We start from the raw sequence: 17307 nt of genomic DNA on the forward strand, positions 1-17307 counted from the left end.
TTGTCCAGCTCCAGAGCCCCAGCTCCCTCAGCCTTTCCTCACACGGGAGATGCTCCACTCCCTTCAGCATCTTGGTGGCTGCGCTGGACTCTCTCCAGCAGTTCCCTGTCCTTCTGGAGCTGAGGGGCCACAACTGGACACAAGATTCCAGGTGTGGTCTCCCCAGGGCAGAGCAGAGGGGCAGGAGAACCTCTCTGACCTACTGACCACCCCCTTCTAACCCACCCCAGGCACCATTGGCTTCCTGGCCACAAGGGCCCAGTGCTGGCTCATGCTCACTCTCCTGTCCCCAGGTCCCTAATAGGTTGTTCCGCAAATTATACAGGAACGGTTGGACTCGATGATCTCGAGGGTCTTTTCCAACCGAAATGAGTCTATTTAATTGCCGTTAATGAGGGATGGAGGCGCCGGGCGGGCTGAGGCGGTCGCGGAGCCCTCTGGGAGCTGTAGTCCTGAGGACGCCGCCATCTTGGCGCTCCCTCCGCGCGGCCCCGCGGGGCGCTGCCCGGCAGCCATCTTGGGGCGGGGGCGCCAGGCGCTCGGTAGCGGGCAGCGCCCGGGGCTGCCGGGGTCCGGCTCTGGGGTACACTAGGAGCGTGAGCCTTATTTTTATTTGGAATCAAAACAGTGGTAACTCTCTGACAAAAGGCGGCCTGAGCAGCCTAGAGAGTGCTGTGGCTGGCCGGGTGCTGCTCTGGGGATGGTTCTCCAGATGATCTCCCACACCTACTCCTGCCTTCCTGACACAGAGAAGGGTTTTCTGCTTCAAACAGCAGAAAAACTGATTTACGCTGCTCATTTGGCTGCAGCTTCAGGTGTATTGTTCAGTTCACTAAGTGGAATTGCAAAGACAAACTCACTGGATGCCCTTGAGCCTGAACTTGAGATCAAAATCTGACCTGTTATGCATTATACTATTACAGATTATAACTAGTTCCTTAACACCAGGGCTTATGTTCGCAGGAAAACCAACCAAACAAAAAACCTCCTGTCTCATATTGTGCATCTTTTTGTAGCATAGATGTAGCTACTTCCCGAGTGTAGACTTCTTAGATTTTTATTTTATTTTGAAGTAACCCGAAAAGATCCTTCCCCTCATTAACCTTACAACGTTATAAGAAGCCAGGCCATCCCGTAGATCTGGGCTGTTTAATTGCTCTGCAGACACGGAGGGGTGCTAATAAGGTTTCTTTCAAGCATGTGTTCGTGTGTCAACACTTCTGCTTCTGTCGGAAGCTTAAAAATGGAAACAGTTTTCTCTTTAGGAAAACAGGACCCAAATAAGGAGATGATGGAGCGGTGAAGATTCCACTGGTGAGGCTGTTCCAGCTCATTCCTTAGAAAGGCTCTGAACGGTGTCCGAACAAGCGGAGAAGAGGCCAAAGAGATCTGGGATTCGTCCAGGGGTCTCAGGGTTTAAATCTCTCCACAGCCACTTGAGCTCATTTTCCCGGTGACCTGGCTGGGTACAACTGCTGTTACAAAGCTAAAACTTCGCTCTTTGGGATTGTTTCAGTTGCACAGCCCGTCCTGTAGCAAAAATGGAGGCGATCAAGAAGAAGATGCAGATGCTGAAGTTAGACAAGGAGAACGCCATTGACAGAGCCGAGCAGGCTGAGACGGATAAGAAGGCGGCTGAGGACAAATGCAAACAGGTAAGTGGAACTAAGAACGCTGCCTGTGGATGCTCTGTGGGAAGAAATGTAACAAAACACTATGTTGCAACTTTCTGATTGAGAAGGTAAAATAATTTGAAGTCAGGTTTTGTGTTAATCTTCTAAGTCTCTTGCCTTTTACACTCATGCAGCCAGGGCGAGGTATTAACTTCTCTTTATAGCCATCTGACTCTTTGCAAAATTAGCATTATCCTCAGATTATTAAGAGTACCTTGTCTAAGTTTTCTTACATCATTTTCTTCTGCTTGTGATTCCATGGAAAAGGCCTTAGACACTCCAAATCAAAGCTGAGTGCCTCAGACACCTCCTGAAGAGTCAGCTGTGCCTCAGCATTGATTGAGACTCCCCTTGAAGTGAATTGATAAAGTTTATTGTCTAGTCCTTGCTATACGGAGCACCCTTAGAGGTGCCAGCTGTGCCTCGACAGGAGATATATTGTGTGATTGTTTTGTTAAGAATGATTAGAAATAATTTGAAAGCTTTTCTTTTAACTGGATTGTAGTGATAACATTTTCATATTCTTTTCGGTGTTCTTTATTCTGGGTGTCTGCCTCATATTTGGGCTGTAGTATTTTCAGAATGATTTTGAAATATGACTGAAACTCAGGTTTCTTCTAACACTTGTAAAATTACCATGTCTTTTCCTTTTACATCCTCTAAATGTGGCTGCTTCTACTCCATCTCCCAAACTGCTGTAATATATTACTAGCATTAATTTAGTCAAATATTTCTCATGTTCAAGTTCAGTTTGAGATCCTAAATGATATAACTAAACTTTCAACTGATCGTCCATTTAGCTAAAGCAACAAGAAAAAGGTTTCCAAAAGGGTGAGTTGCTGCTCTCTGCCCCCTCCACCCCCAACGTAAGGAGAATTACTTTTCTTTGTCTTTACACTGAACTTCCACAAGCTGCACACATCAATTCCATAATCCCTGTTTCATTCCTAAACTTTCTGTTCTCAGGAACAGCCTCAGCAGATTGTTACACGACTGAACGCGTAGCCTTCCTTTACATTTAGTTATCGAAGGGGATTTCTTACAGAGAAATGACACACTTGTGGGAGTTTTCAAGCATCTATACGAGGTTAATTCACAATTAAAAGCTAAAAGAGAAGAATAAACCTTTGATCTTGCTTCTCTTTTGTGAATTGTCTCCAATTTTTCAGCTTTTTTTTTAATGTGAATTTAGTGTCATACACAAAATAAGCATCACCTTCTTCCTCCCGCTCACTGTCCCGCTGCTAAACCATCCCAGCGAGCGGGTTCCTTCCTCTCGCACTATCTGGCTACTCTGAGTAAAATGATAGCAATACAACAGCATTCAAGAATAGTACGTTACAAAAATGTTGTTAAAGAAGGAAGTCGGTGCACTGAAACTATTTTCAGCGAACTATTTTGATAGACTCGGTTGATGCGGAGGCAGAGCTCAGTGGTTCAGTCTGTCTCTCTACAGCCTGAACTGTTTTGTGTTGCAAATGACAGGAGGGAGCAGATGGGTTTGCAGGCGCACCCTTATCAGCCTCCTGATAATGGAAATTCTTTGGGGAGCATGAGACAGTTTGTCATTGAACAGTCTCCCAGCAGGTTATAAATAGCGCCGTTCTAGCGTACAATATGGATTTATATGGTATGGAGGAGTCGGAACCGTACGACAGGCTGGAGCGTACCTGGTGGGGCCACAATTAGTCATGGAATAATTGGGGTTGGGAGGGACCTGTGGAGGTCACAAGTCCCTCCTGTTGCTGATGGGCGTGTTGGGCCAGACCTGTTCCCCATCTGATGGAGGTGTTATCAACAACATACCAAAGATGGTTAGGGAACGACGACTCACTTTTTGTTGGCTATACATAACTGAATAGTTTCCTAATAATTCCTATTCCTCGGGTAATAGTGTCAGAACAAACACATCCCTTTAAAACATTTATAATTATGCTATAGAATTAACTGCCGCAGGGTGTTGCGGAATCCAAAAGATAAATGAGGTGAAAAAGGGTTTGTGTATTAAACCAGATGCCAGGGAACGCTGTTTGTTCTAAAGATGATCTGGTTTTAATGATCTTTCCCTGCCACCAGTCCTGCTCACACCACTGGCCCCAGCAGAACTTTGGTCTTTTGCTACTCTTTGTGTGTTATATCAGGTTAAAAGGAATAGAGGTTTTAACCGTGTTAAACTGTAACTGACAATACATCAAAACGCTCATTTTGGTTATTTTTATGGGTTTTTGTCTCTCTGGAAAGGTAGAGGATGAGCTGGTCGCTCTGCAGAAGAAGCTGAAGGGAACTGAAGATGAGCTGGATAAGTACTCGGAGGCTCTCAAAGACGCTCAGGAGAAGCTGGAGCAGGCTGAAAAGAAGGCCACCGATGTACGTACCTGGGGCTGATATTGTTGCTGCGCTCTGTGTGTTTTACAGTACAGGTGACAAAAATCGCTGCCAATGTTTGTGTTGCAGCACTTTGATCGGGGGTAGGAAGGGCAGTGTCATGTTTTGGGGGTTCCAAAAAAGGCATTGAGATGAGGTTCTCAGGGACGTGGTTTAGTGCTAGAGTTGGGTTATGGTTGGACTCAATGATCCTGAGGGTCTCTTCCAACTGAAATGATCACAGAATCCCAGAATGTCAGGGGTTGGAAGGGCCCTGGAAAGCTCATCCAGTGCAATCCCCCCATGGAGCAGGAACACCCAGCTGAGGTTCCACAGGAAGGTGTCCAGGCGGGTTTGAATGTCTGCAGAGAAGGAGACTCCACAACCTCCCTGGGCAGCCTGGGCCGGGCTCTGACACCCTCACCCCGAACAAGTTTCTTCTCAAATTTAAGTGGAACCTCCTGTGTTCCAGTTTGCACCCATTGCCCCTTGTCCTGTCACTGGTTGTCACCCAGAAGAGCCTGGCTCCATCCTCCTGACACTGCCCCTTTATATACCTATAAACACGAATGAGTCCCCCCTCAGTCTCCTTTTCTCCAGCTCCAGAGCCCCAGCTCCCTCAGCCTTTCCTCCACTCCCTTCAGCATCTTGGTGGCTCTATGATTCTATGACTCTATGGAATGGGGCGGGGGGGAGCGTTTTATGGATGGGAAATCTTTAGGAAAGGCGAAATTTCCTTTAATCGAAGTAAACAAAGTGCTAATCTTCCAGGGCAGCTGGGCCACAGGATGCAGTTCCATTCCGGTCCCAGCTCGGTCCGGTTTCGCTTTTCTCCGCCCCCATCCCGGGGTGTCCCGGGGGTGTCCGTGCAGCTCTGGTCCCGCCCGCTTCGCGGTGGGTTCCGCATCCCCGCGGGATGTGCAGGGGCGGGACCGGGCGGGACGGGGACCCGAGGGGACCCCGGGATGCGCGGGGGCGGGACCGGGCGGGGCGGCCCGCGCGCGGCTCGCTCCGGCTCCTCCGTGCTACGTCACCACCTCCACCCTCCAGCCGCGTGACGTCATCGGCCCATTGAAAGGCGCGGGGCCGCGCGGCGCCACGTGCAGCCCCCCCCGGCCGTCCCGCCGCGCCCATGGCCGCGCCGAGCTCCCTGGAAGCCGTCAAGAGGAAGATCCAGTGTCTGCAGCAACAGGCGGATGAGGCGGAGGATCGAGCCCAGGTGCTCCAGCGGGAGCTGGACCTGGAACGGGACCTGCGGGAGAAAGTGAGACCGCCCGGGCTGCCCGTTCGCCTCTCTCGGTCGCTCTCTCCCGGGCTGCGCTGCTCCTTCCTTCCTCTTTCTGGCTCTCTCTCGCTGGCTGGTCCCTGCTCCGGGAGGGCTCGGCCGCCTTCACCCCTCGGCTCTTCCCCGCTCCGCGAACTCCCCGCGGAGCCTCCGCCGCTTCGCCCGCACCATCCCCGGGGGTACCGGGCGGCGGCTCGACCGGGGCGGCTGCCGCTTAACGCGCTTTGGGGCCATTTCCTTCGGAAAAAGGGTTGCGAGCAGCGCTCGGCATCGGGAGGCGGTTAGGAGTTTGGTAGGAAATGGCTGTTTAATTAGGAAAAAGCGCTGCATGCCAAGGAGCGGGGAGTTCCCGCCGCTGGGCGCCGCACCGCTGGCTCCGCCACAGCTGGGAAGCGTCCGAACTGCTGCGAGAGAACTTTCCCTCCTGCCTTGCACAGAGAAACGCGAACTCTCCGCTAGCGTGCGGCTCTCCCGGGGCCGGACAGCTGGTTTCACTTAGGTTGCTGTGTGATCAGCCTTCCCGGCATCTTCCTGCTATTTTATCACATGTCAGCGAGTGAGTTTTACCGTATAAGGACTGCGGGCAGCTGCTGGGAGAGGTGGGGCCAGCCCGGCTTCCCATGGCTTGGGAACCTTGCCTAATGAAATATCACTTAAAAGTATCCCATCTAGCGCAAGGAGTTTTGCAGACTGGCCCGTAACAGACGCCGGTTTTCTACATGATCAATGCCTTGTGTATAAATCGAGAAAGCTGGGTAGAAAGCAAATGAAACGTTGGCTAATTTACGACTGTAGGAATCCTGGGTCAGCTTCCATTTGGATGGGTCAGTGAAATCCGTTCCAAGATGGTGCGGCCATGAATGGAAACCACTTCCTGCCGCTCAGGAGGAGCCTCAGAAACCAAAGCGGAGAAGCTGCAGCAAACAAATAGTTTTCCAAGTGTTTAACATAAAGCATAAAAGAGTTGCCCTTCCAGGATCTAAAGCCCGAAACAAAAATCTTATCCATAGCAGTCATGCTCGGATTTGGGGACAGTTAATCAATTAAGGTGCAAACGTGGCAGTTATTAAAGCGGGGCTTTATTTTGTTTCAAATAACAAGCAATTAAAGGAGCCATATCTTAATAGACACAATGGATTAACAGCCACCTATGTGCTGATATTGCCTCTATGGTATGTGAGCGTTTCCCCCAACAACCTCTCCATTTATTATCTAGTCTGGTTTTTAAACATTAATAGTGTTCCCAATTACCATGCAGTTTATTCAATAATACACAAACAGACCTTACTATTAAGAAATGCCTCCGCCTCATTCCTTAAGGCCCACAGGAAGCCATGAAAAAGGCAAGGGAGCTTCTTGCAAGAACATGTAATTTTGTGTTCAAAGCAGCCGAGGTTGGTGGGATCTGCCCTGCCGGCCGCACAGAGATTACGCAGCGCGGAGATTACGCAGCGCAGAGATTGCACAGCACAGAGATTACACAGCACAGAGAGTGCACAGCACAGAGATTACACAGCACAGAGAGTGCACAGCGCAGGACCCGGGTGGGTCGTGAAACAGCTGAACTTCAGCAGGGGCTGTGACAGGAATTGCTGCACAACGCACAAACCAGCTGGGGAGTTTTTGGAAAAAGCCATTATGGAAACAGTCGAGTTTTGAACTTGTGGCTCCTCTGGGTAGATCCAGCCCGCTGGAGTGATCTGAAAATAGTTTTCCGTTGGTAACCGGTATCCAATCCCTCATTGTGTGGCAGGAATGATAAGTGCCGTTACAAACAAAGCACATACTCCATACCTTGGAATTCCTGAGATGCCAGAGTTTAAACAAACACCAGGCAGAGACGGAGGTTCCCGACCCCCCCTGTGCGCACGGGGAAGCCTTCGCAGTTCTTAGGAAACTTTTAGTCGAGAATATTTCCCAGCAACGGGCTCGTAGGTAACGTGGGCTCGGGCGGTTTGTTCCGCAGGCGGAAGGTGAGGTGGCGGCTCTGAACAGACGCATCCAGCTGGTGGAAGAGGAGCTGGATCGTGCCCAGGAGCGCTTGGCCACAGCCCTGCAGAAACTGGAGGAGGCTGAGAAAGCGGCTGATGAGAGCGAGAGGTACCGTCCCGCTTCTTTCTGTCTTGTTTGTTTCTAAAAAATTGAAAATACGTCAATAAAATCTCCCTGTATAATTTAACATCTGCTTGCGCTGATGTGCATTGCAGGTCAGAGCCCCAGAACTAGAGGTGTCTTTCTGGTAGCCTTGAATAGCACAGAGTGTGGTCAGAATGGGCCTCTTTTGGGTTACGAATACTGAATTCCACTGTGGGACTTTTGAGATAAAAGTGCTAAAATGCTTCTCCATTAAACACTCTGCAGAGGAATGAAGGTTATCGAGAACAGAGCCATGAAAGACGAAGAGAAAATGGAGATTCAGGAAATGCAACTGAAGGAGGCAAAACACATTGCAGAAGAAGCCGACCGCAAATACGAAGAGGTAAAAGCGATAAGGGAGCGATTAAACACACGGGAGAACCGTGAGCAACTTAATTCCTCTGCAGTTTTAGTCATTCTTTGTATGCCTATCACTGCGTGATGGTTCAACTTTGGAACATTCCCTAAAAGGTGTAATTTTAGTAGTGACTTTAGCAGCACCTTAGGTATTTCATGCTAAGAACACTGTAAAATCGAACGTATTTAGGGCAGAAGTCTGTTATGTCTGTGCTTGTGGGGTTTAATGTGATTTTGTGGTTCAGAGGAAAGCACGAGCGCGGCGCTTTGGGCCGTGTAGGAGATGCCGGAGCAGCTCGGTACAGCCGTTTTCTCCTTACAGGTTGCTCGGAAACTGGTTATTTTGGAGGGTGAACTGGAAAGAGCTGAGGAGCGCGCGGAGGTGTCCGAAGTGTGAGTAACTGGAGATACACAGAGTAGTTCGGAATATACAGTAGAGGTCAAAGCTTTATCTCATTAGAAAAAGCTACCACTGGTGTAGGTAGTATCTGTAGAGAAGCTTTTTTGTACCCTATACACCAAATTTTCTCCTTTCAGATTTAATACTATAATTCATCCCTTGTATTTTTAGGTGTCTTGAAAATTAAGCTGTAACAGAAACAGTAGTAATGTAATTTTTTCCCCGTATAGTAAATGTAGCGACCTGGAGGAGGAGTTGAAGAACGTCACCAACAACCTGAAGTCTCTGGAAGCTCAATCTGAAAAGGTGGGTTCTTTGGTCAACTAAGGGATGGGGCAGAGTCAGAAAGCACATGAATGGGTTTGGGTTCCTGCCTGTGTAACAGACGGTGGGTGACGTGGGTGGTTTGGTGCTGCGCAGGGTCAGCCCCGTCCTGGTCCGAGGTGACACGCGAAGGATCTTGGACCTTCCCCATCTTAAAACAATGGTTTACAAACCAGAGTCCGAAATGTCTCGGCGAAGAGGGGAAAAGTTTTTACAGCTGTTGGAAAAGGAAAAGTGTTTATAGATAGGTCACGGTTTCATGAACGTGTATCATTGTTGCTACAGCTTCCCTTAAAGAGTGTTTATTGTTTTTGCAGTACTCGGAAAAAGAAGATAAATACGAAGAAGAAATCAAGATTCTCTCTGACAAGCTTAAAGAAGTAAGTTTATCTGCCCCCACTCTGTATGTTGGCATTGGTTTTATGGCATCGTCCAACTACTTTATTTAATTCCTTTTAGGCTGAAACTCGTGCTGAATTTGCGGAGAGAACAGTTGCCAAACTGGAAAAGTCTATTGATGACCTGGAAGGTATGAAATTACTCGATTTTCATGCAGAAGTGGTTGATTTCAAATCAGACAGTGACGCTTTAGGAGCAGGTATTAGATTTTACTGGGAAAGGACAGACGCTGGGTGTGTTGGTAGATTGGTGCGATGCCTCCTTGCACACGTCTGTCCGCTGTGACACCTCCTGCCTGGGGGACGCTTTCCTGCAAGAGGTTATTCTTCAAAAAGTGGGTAACAATAACCTGATTTTGGCCACCTCACAAATACATGGACTCAGGAGCCCTTTTTATTAATAACAAGACATAACCCTGCTTAATCTGATCACTGAAAAATCATTTTGAGCAACTAAAACGAGTGTAGATGAAGGTTTGACCTGGCAGCTGTGGGTGTTTTTCGCTTGGTACCGATGCTCAGTTACGCATCTGATTTCTTTTCTTTCCCTCTCTTTGCCGCTGCCCTCTGCTTCTCTCCGCGTCTCCTCCTCTCTGGACCTTTTCTCTGCATTTCTTGCCCGTCCTGCCCCGTGCTCCGGTGCCAACAGACGAGCTGTACGCCCAGAAGCTCAAGTACAAAGCCATCAGCGAGGAGCTGGACCATGCGCTCAATGACATGACCTCCCTGTGACCGGGGCCGTCCCGCTCGCTCTGTCCCTCGCCTGCGATTCCTCTCGCTCTGTGCAGCTTCCCCCGTGATCCTTCACTGTCCTCTGGAAGAACTGAGCTTAATAAAGACAAGACACCTCTTACCTTTCCGCTTTGGGGGTTTATTTCCTAATAATTCACCTAAAACACACTGAAAATCGGTTCAGCTCCTTACGCGGGGCCAGGCAGGTGTGGGCAGCGAGAAGCTGAGTGCGTTTGGCTGCACCCGTTGTGCTGCATCTCCCGGGTCAAAACCCGGCACAACAAACACTCTGAAAGACGCATCTTATAAATCCGATGTTATATCAAAACGCGCCTGTCACGTCACTCGTGTCCGAAAGCCTCACTGAGTTAGAGCAATTACCTAAACAATCATTTTGTGGCTGCAGTTGTGTTGAACAGGAAGGTAAGGAGTCATGGGGTTTATTTAGAATGAAAATGTTATAAAATATGTTTTAAGTCGTGGTTTTTTTTCTTCTTTCTCACCAGAAAAACTCGCTCAAGCCAAAGAAGAGAACCTGGGGCTGCACCAGACACTGGACCAGACGCTGAACGAACTGAACTGTATATGAGCAGCCGAGTCCCCCGGCCGGGGGGAGCGGAACCCCCCCCGATCCCCACCACTGTGGCTGGGAAACGGCTCCTAAATTATGACCAAGATGGACCGGGGCCGTGGGGTGAAGTCCCACCGAGGGACCCGCCAGCCCGGGGTCCGCTACCACCTCCCCCATTAATGGTTTTTCTACAGCCCCGCAGCTGCTCCCCCTGCGCAGCCACCGATGTTTCATATTAAACGGTTTCTCTCATCCCGGGTCTCCCCGTTTCTTGTGGCGCTTCTGCTCGAGTGACGTCATTGCGGCGCTTCTCGCATGACGTCATTGTGGCGCTTCTGCTCGCGTGACGTCACGAACCAGCCAGCAGGCAAAGGCGTGAGGTCGCCCTTTAACGCCGCAGCAGGAAGTGACGCAGCGAGACGAGCTGCCAATCGCGCCGCCGCTCACACCCCGGGCGGACACCGCCCGCCAATGGGGCGCCGGCTCCGCGCGCTTCCTGCCGGACTCCGCGGTGACGCGCGCCGCGCTCAGCCAATCAGCGCGCGGCAAACGGTGACGGACAGCGGGCGCGGCCTGTGGGACGGCGCGGGGGGCGGGCGCAGGCGGAGGGGCGGTGCCCGCGAACATGGCGAAGACGTACGATTATCTGTTCAAGCTGCTGCTGATCGGCGACTCGGGCGTGGGGAAAACCTGCGCGCTCTTCCGCTTCTCCGAGGACGCGTTCAACGCCACCTTCATCTCCACCATCGGTGAGGGGCTGGCCGGGGGCTGCACCGGCCCCGCGGAGCGGCCGCGCTCCGGGCCTGTGGGAGCCGGGGCCGCGGGGTCGGGGCTGCCCGGGCTCCGCCTGGACAGGGGGGTTCCCGCCTCACGCTCCGCGGTGGCTCCGGCCGCTCTTGGCTTCGCTGCGGGGCCGCCGGCGGTTCCCGCGCTGAGGTTGCGCTGCGGGGGCCGCTCTGGGAATGGCGGAACCCGAGCGCTCAAATTAGAGGGGAAAGGGTTAATTTGGAAACGCCAACTCCGAGTAATTGAGTTGTTTCTCTTTGCAGGTATTGATTTTAAAATTAGGACCATAGAGCTGGATGGCAAGAGGATTAAACTGCAGATCTGGTGAGGCTTTTCTTCTCGCGTTACCTGAGTTAATGTCCGATAACTGGGGGGCTGATGGTAGCGTTACATTTTACTCCACTTGTGCTTTTCAGCAGTTTGCGGTGTCCTAGAAACTGAAAGGTAGTTTTAGGGCATCTACAGAGTGGTTTAAATGGAGTTATTTACAGTTTTGGCGGCGGGCGGGCCGCCCGCTGAACCCCGCGCTCTCTCGTTGCAGGGACACGGCCGGGCAGGAGCGATTTCGAACCATCACCACCGCCTACTACAGAGGAGCGATGGTAGGAGCCGCGCGGCCGCGCTCAGCTCACACCGCTCAGCCGGGTTTAACGAGGCACACGCGCAACCGACTGGGTCCCAGTACGGAAACTGCCTCGCCAAGCGTTCCCGGTTGTGGTCCCGTGTGCTGCGGGGCAGCTCCCAATGGCGCTGGGACACGAACGCGCCTCCCGCTGCTCATCTAGTGAGGCATAAATGGCGATTAAAGGTTCTGTAGAACCATGAGCAGGGTGTTTTAAAAATAGTCTTTGTTAAGCTGCTCCTTTCTGCTTAGGACGAGTCTTTAACTCTTTCTTATACTGATATTCACTGAAACAATCTTTCCTTTTCTTCATCTTCAGGGCATTATGTTAGTCTATGACATCACCAACGAGAAATCATTTGAAAACATCCGGAACTGGGTCAGGAATATTGAAGAGGTAATTTCTCTATTTACTAAAGATGCTCTTTCTTCTTCCAAAAATAACTGAACCTTAAATACTTCAGAATTCCTTCTGAATTCCCATGCTGAAGGGAACTCAGCACCAGCATCTCCCTGTTAGAACTTGGTCTGTACCCCGTCTTTTAGACAATGTTTGTCCAAACCCACGTCCCTTTGGTCTGTTTCTATCCCAGCACGCCTCTCCGGACGTCGAAAAAATGATCCTGGGGAACAAATGTGACGCAAATGACAAAAGACAAGTTTCTAGAGAGCAAGGGGAGAAGGTAAGTGCTGTCGCTTTCATGTATTTTAACTCTTCAGAGTGTAGAAGTTGCATTTGTTACTGTTCACGTGCTGCTTTGGTACCTTGGTGGTGTTTCTAAGCACAACTGTGGAGAGCTCTGAAAAGATGAGTGTGGGTTAAGGATTCTTGTCGGTTATCTGGTCAGGTGTCTTGGGTACAAATCAACGACCTGCATTTTTTCTTAGCAAAGGAAAGGAAAAGCGCGCTGGAGTTTGACAGTGAGGAAATGTCTCTGCTTGGCCGAAGGTCACTGAGACGAGGCGGATGGGCTTGTCTGTTGTGGGTCAGGTGTCAGTCAAGGTAGAGAATCACAGAATGGACTGGGTTGGAAAAGAGCTCAGAGATCATCCAGTCCAAGCCTTGGTCCAACTCCAGCCCATTGACCAGATCATGGCACTAAGTGCCATGGCCAATCTCAGTTTCAAAACCTCCAGGGCCGGTGAGTCCAGCACCTCCCTGGGCAGCCATTCCAATGCTGACCACTCTCTCTGCACAGAATTGCTTTCTCATCTCCAGCCTCAATTTCCCCTGGCAGAGTTGAAGCCCATGCCCCCTTGTCCTATTGCTGAGTGCCTGGGAGAAGAGCCCAATCCCCCCTGGCTAGAACTGCCCTTCAGGTCGTTCTAGAGAGTGCTGAGCTCAGCTCTAAGCCTCCTCTTCTCCAGACTGAACAAGCCCAACTCCCTCAGCCTCTCTCCATAGGGCTTGTGTTCCAGTCCCTTCCCCAGTCTTGTTGCTCTTCTCTGGACCCGCTCCAGCCCTTCAATCTCTTTCCTGAGCTGAGGGGCCCAGAACTGAACACAACACTCCAGGTGTGGCCTCCCCAATGCAGAGCACAGGGGAAGGATCACTGCCCTTGTCCTGCTGACCACGCTCTTTTGGATACAGGACAGGATTAAAATGCATGGGGGGTGTAACCCAGCAGCACGGAGCCCGGGACAAGCAGATGCTGATCGGAGAGATCTGGAGTTCTGGTTGCAGCTGATGCTCTCGGGTACATCCCGGGCTCCGTTTGTCAGGAGAGGTCGCACGCTCTCTTGTATCTGTAGCTGCTCCCACAATGATCCCAACTAACATGAAACCTCCTTTTATTCAGCTTGCTGCAAGTTTTGGAATTAAATTCATGGAGACCAGCGCAAAAGCGAATATAAACATAGAGAATGTAAGTACTGGAACCTTTCTCTTACATTTATTGTCTTATTTGTGCAAAGGAGCACTGAGAACATTTGCCCATCCTGGCTGGGTGCAAAACTCGGCTTTTAATAACTTCAGATGGGTTGTCGAGGACATACCCGCGTATTCCATGGAGATGTTGCCTCACCCGCGTTTTGCTACATCATTTAATTTGGTGTTTCGAGCGCCGTGTAACACGTAACACTTTCCTTTGTCACAGGCGTTTTTCACTCTTGCAAGAGATATCAAAGCGAAAATGGACAAGAAGTTGGTGAGTAACCGTGACTTGGGCCGCGCGGTGTTTCAATAGGAAAAACCAGCCAACCAGAAGCCAAATAGCCAGTGGTTTCAGTGTATAAAAACATACATTGTAGTCTCTTTGCTGGGAGATCCACTGAAGGTTATAGAAGCTGATATTTAGTTTTGTCAAGCTGTGACTGTGGCTTATAAACAATTGTCTCTGCGTTTCAGGAATTAGTTGTAATGGCTGAGGTTTTCTAAATTAAATGATCTTTGATTTGTTTTATTGAAAGCCGAGTGAGCAGTAGAGCAGTTTAATGGTGTTTCTTGTTCTTGCAGTCTTGCAGCGTAGGGGAAAGGGACCTGGGGGTCCTGGGGACAGCAGGGTGAGCATGAGCCAGCACTGGGCCCTTGTGGCCAGGAAGGCCAATGGTACCTGGGGTGGGTTAGAAGGGGGCGGTCAGTAGGTCAGAGAGGTTCTCCTGCCCCTCTGCTCTGCCCTGGGGAGACCACACCTGGAATATTGTGTCCAGTTGTGGCCCCTCAGCTCCAGAAGGACAGGGAACTGCTGGAGAGAGTCCAGCGCAGCCACCAAGATGCTGAAGGGAGTGGAGCATCTCCCGTGTGAGGAAAGGCTGAGGGAGCTGGGGCTCTGGAGCTGGACAAGAGGAGACTGAGGGGGGACTCATTCATGGGGATCAATATGGAAAGGGGCAGTGTCAGGAGGATGGAGCCAGGCTCTTCTCAGTGACAACCAGTGACAGGACAAGGGGCAATGGGTTCAAACTGGAACACAGGAGGTTCCACTTGAATATGAGAAGAAACTTGTTTGGGGTGAGGGTGTCAGAGCCTGGCCCAGGCTGCCCAGGGAGGTTGTGGAGTCTCCTTCTCTGCAGACATTCAAACGCGCCTGGACCCCTTCCTGTGGAACCTCAGCTGGGTGTTCCTGCTCCATGGGGGGATTGCACTGGATGAGCTTTCCAGGGCACTTCCAACCCCTGATGTTCTGGGATTCTGTGAAAATGCAATCGTACCAATAGGAGGCCCAGTTCACACTTCAGGCTTGGCTTCAAACCATTGTGTAAAGAACTAAGTAGGTTTTTGATAGCTTTTGCAAGAGCATGCTGAGAAACAATTGGCTTTTCTCTTGTAGAACAAATAAACATGTGTGATGTCAGTTTGTTCGTTAGGAGATGAAGCTCACAAAGAATCCGTGTACGTTCCACCAGCCGTGGCCGGTAGAGCTGGGATGTTGTGAGTCTTGCTGATGATCACTCAGTATTTCAGCAAGAGCCAGGCGCATCCTGTAATTCTTTCCAATCTCAGCAGTCTTTGAGTTCTAGAAGGAAGAACCGGCACAGCGTGTTGGTTGAAGCCAGGAGCAGCAGCTGCAGCTCTGGCTCTTCATAGGGGCTGACGGGAGGTTCAGCTCAGTGGCTGAAGGCTCCTGGTGATGTTAGTGGTGGTGTTTGTCAACAGTAGATTTGACTCAGGAACATGGGTGGATGAAGCGTGGATCTCCCAACAGTTCTAGAAGCTGTTAAGCGTAAATAAATAACTGGATATTCTTTGCGTCTTCAGGAAGGCAATAGCCCGCAAGGCAGCAACCAGGGAGTCAAAATCACCCCAGACCAGCAAAAGAAAAGCAGCTTTTTCCGATGTGTTCTTCTGTGAGGGACACGGCCTTAACCTGAGCGCTCAGCTGGACTGACTGTGCCTGTTGGAGCGGGAGTTCCTGTTGGTGGACTTAGCGTTCTCCACGTACCTTGTCACTTTGTGACCACCCGAATAAGAAATTGTTTATTTTAGTAATTGTCTGACTCTTCGATTTTGGAGATGAAGCAGGTTTCTTGCTGTCAGATGGCCACGCGTGTTGTCTGGCAGAGGGAGCGCGGCTCGGACGGGACCTGCGCTATCGCACCTTCGCTGACAGGCTGACATCTCTGTGTGCGTTTGTCACGTATCCAAGCTAGGAAGATTAAGTTATGATCAAAAGAAGGACCTGAAATGCCCATATGAATAAAGTACAGGTGTGTACATGATGCATGTGCATGTCCAGGGCTGTAGGTGCATCGAAACATCAGCTCAATGCACTTAGGGGGGCAGAACAGGCTTTACCTTTTCAGAAGGTAGAAGGAAACTTTCTGCAGCTCCACCTCTTCGCTCCTAGAGAGAAAATCCTTCATTTTGCTTATTCAGTTGTGTTATTCTAGACAATCCACTATTGAAGTTTAAAGGAATCTCTATTTTTTTAAAAAACCAAAGCGTGCTGTAAATAGAATGGATCCTTACCATCAGAAATTACTTTATCTGCGTTAGACTTGACTGGGTTTAATTAAATACTGATGTTTAGAGACATTTAGCAGGAGGTGACAGCTACAAGGAGTCCCGTGCGAATGATGTGTTGTCTGTTCTTAGAGGAACAGACCCTGGTTTGGGTAGGGACGCAATATTTGTAGCGTTACCGTGGGTGGCTCCTCCTTGTCCAGCTGAGAGTGGCTCCCGATCTCTTGTGGCGTGGTAGCGCGTTCCAAATCGGGACAAGCAGATGGATTGCACTGCTTCCCGCCGTGTGTCCTCATGCACACTTGCTCACATATGCAAATAAATGTTGCACATATGAACACTTTCCGCAAACAAACTTCTTTTCCAACTGAGATTTGCCTCGCTGCTGCGGATCGATCACTTTGGATGTCAAGCAGCACCGTGTTGGTAGCGTGCGTCAATGCAAACGGTGTTCAGTCCTCAGCGGAAATATTCCATGTGTTTATTCCTATAAACATTCCGATGTGTAAAATGTCACGGCCAAGGAAAGCGCTCTGTTCTGAGGCTGCAAGCCTGGCTTAACTCCACTGACACAGGAGCCATCGGCTTCGGAGTCTGCTGGCAAGGGTTTAATGTGGTTTATTGGATCAGAGTGATCGGCCGTGTCCTGCGACTCACTGGAACTGGTAACGTGGTGTGTTTACATTGACAACTGCACTTAAGGATCAAATTAAAGCTGATTTTAAAGTTAATGAGTTTACTCACCGGTTTGGATTTCTTCAAGTTCGTGGTATTTCGCTCTGGCCTCAGGGTGGTACTCGTGTTACCGAGTTAAAGATCTTCGTGAATCTGCAGCATGCAATGGCTGAACGTATCACCTGTTCTAAAATGGAAAAAGGACATTTTACTGTGTTAGTTACTGGTTTATATAAATGCATTTTATATGTTAATAATATATTTTTTCTTTTAATAGCTAGCGGATTACGGTGAGCTCTCCTCATGATTATAATGATACATAAAGCTTTCCGCTAACCAGAACTTTATGGTGGGTTTTTGTTTCCTTGTGGCTTTTTAGCGTGAGGCCTCGGTGAACGTGCAGCGCAGCGGGTTACACACAGGTGTATCTGTAGAGTAAAATTACACTAAGCTGAGGAGCCTTCTAGTCAATATGTGCTTCAACATGTAGTTAATGCAGAGCTATAGACTGGACAGGCGATGCTTCTATGTCCAGATAAGGATGAACAGCAACGCTTTGTGTGCCTCAAACAATTCCCGAGG

At 49.9% G+C, this 17307-nt stretch overlaps 2 protein-coding genes across 5 annotated transcripts; both read left to right on the forward strand.

Moving 5' to 3' along the window:
- The first annotated feature begins 1332 nt into the window (after positions 1-1332).
- TPM4 (tropomyosin 4) lies at positions 1333-10492 on the forward strand. 4 transcript variants are annotated; one of them, XM_065858034.2, is made up of 9 exons: positions 1333-1655; positions 3915-4040; positions 7289-7422; positions 7684-7801; positions 8138-8208; positions 8446-8521; positions 8857-8919; positions 8999-9068; positions 10176-10492. In XM_065858034.2, exons 1-9 carry the CDS (start codon positions 1542-1544, stop codon positions 10256-10258), a joined length of 855 nt encoding a protein of 284 aa, XP_065714106.1. In that variant the 5' UTR covers positions 1333-1541; the 3' UTR covers positions 10259-10492. The 4 variants fall into 4 exon arrangements, with proteins under 4 accessions (XP_065714106.1, XP_065714105.1, XP_065714108.1 ...); XM_065858033.2 differs by lacking the exon at positions 10176-10492 and adding an exon at positions 9587-9790 and having other exon boundaries at positions 1334-1655; XM_065858036.2 differs by lacking the exons at positions 1333-1655; positions 3915-4040 and adding an exon at positions 5134-5301.
- Positions 10493-10827: 335 nt separating this feature from the next.
- On the forward strand, positions 10828-17067 carry RAB8A (RAB8A, member RAS oncogene family). Its single transcript, XM_065858571.2, has 8 exons — positions 10828-10989; positions 11290-11350; positions 11568-11628; positions 11968-12045; positions 12242-12331; positions 13448-13513; positions 13745-13795; positions 15346-17067. Exons 1-8 carry the CDS (start codon positions 10866-10868, stop codon positions 15436-15438), a joined length of 624 nt encoding a protein of 207 aa, XP_065714643.1. The 5' UTR covers positions 10828-10865; the 3' UTR covers positions 15439-17067.
- Positions 17068-17307: the final 240 nt, after the last annotated feature.

Source organism: Patagioenas fasciata, chromosome 27 (assembly GCF_037038585.1).
Source record: "Patagioenas fasciata isolate bPatFas1 chromosome 27, bPatFas1.hap1, whole genome shotgun sequence".
NCBI lineage: Eukaryota > Metazoa > Chordata > Aves > Columbiformes > Columbidae > Patagioenas > Patagioenas fasciata.

Excerpts from the sequence above, each read along its gene's own strand:
- TPM4 (XM_065858034.2), top strand. The coding sequence starts at position 1,542 with ATGGAGGCGATCAAGAAGAAGATGCAGATGCTGAAGTTAGACAAGGAG. Across the intron at positions 7,423-7,683 it reads GCGGCTGATGAGAGCGAGAG|AGGAATGAAGGTTATCGAGA; the intron begins GTACCGTCCCGC and ends AACACTCTGCAG. Across the intron at positions 7,802-8,137 it reads CCGACCGCAAATACGAAGAG|GTTGCTCGGAAACTGGTTAT; the intron begins GTAAAAGCGATA and ends TTCTCCTTACAG.
- RAB8A (XM_065858571.2), top strand. The coding sequence starts at position 10,866 with ATGGCGAAGACGTACGATTATCTGTTCAAGCTGCTGCTGATCGGCGAC. Across the intron at positions 11,629-11,967 it reads CCTACTACAGAGGAGCGATG|GGCATTATGTTAGTCTATGA; the intron begins GTAGGAGCCGCG and ends CTTCATCTTCAG. Across the intron at positions 13,796-15,345 it reads CGAAAATGGACAAGAAGTTG|GAAGGCAATAGCCCGCAAGG; the intron begins GTGAGTAACCGT and ends TTGCGTCTTCAG.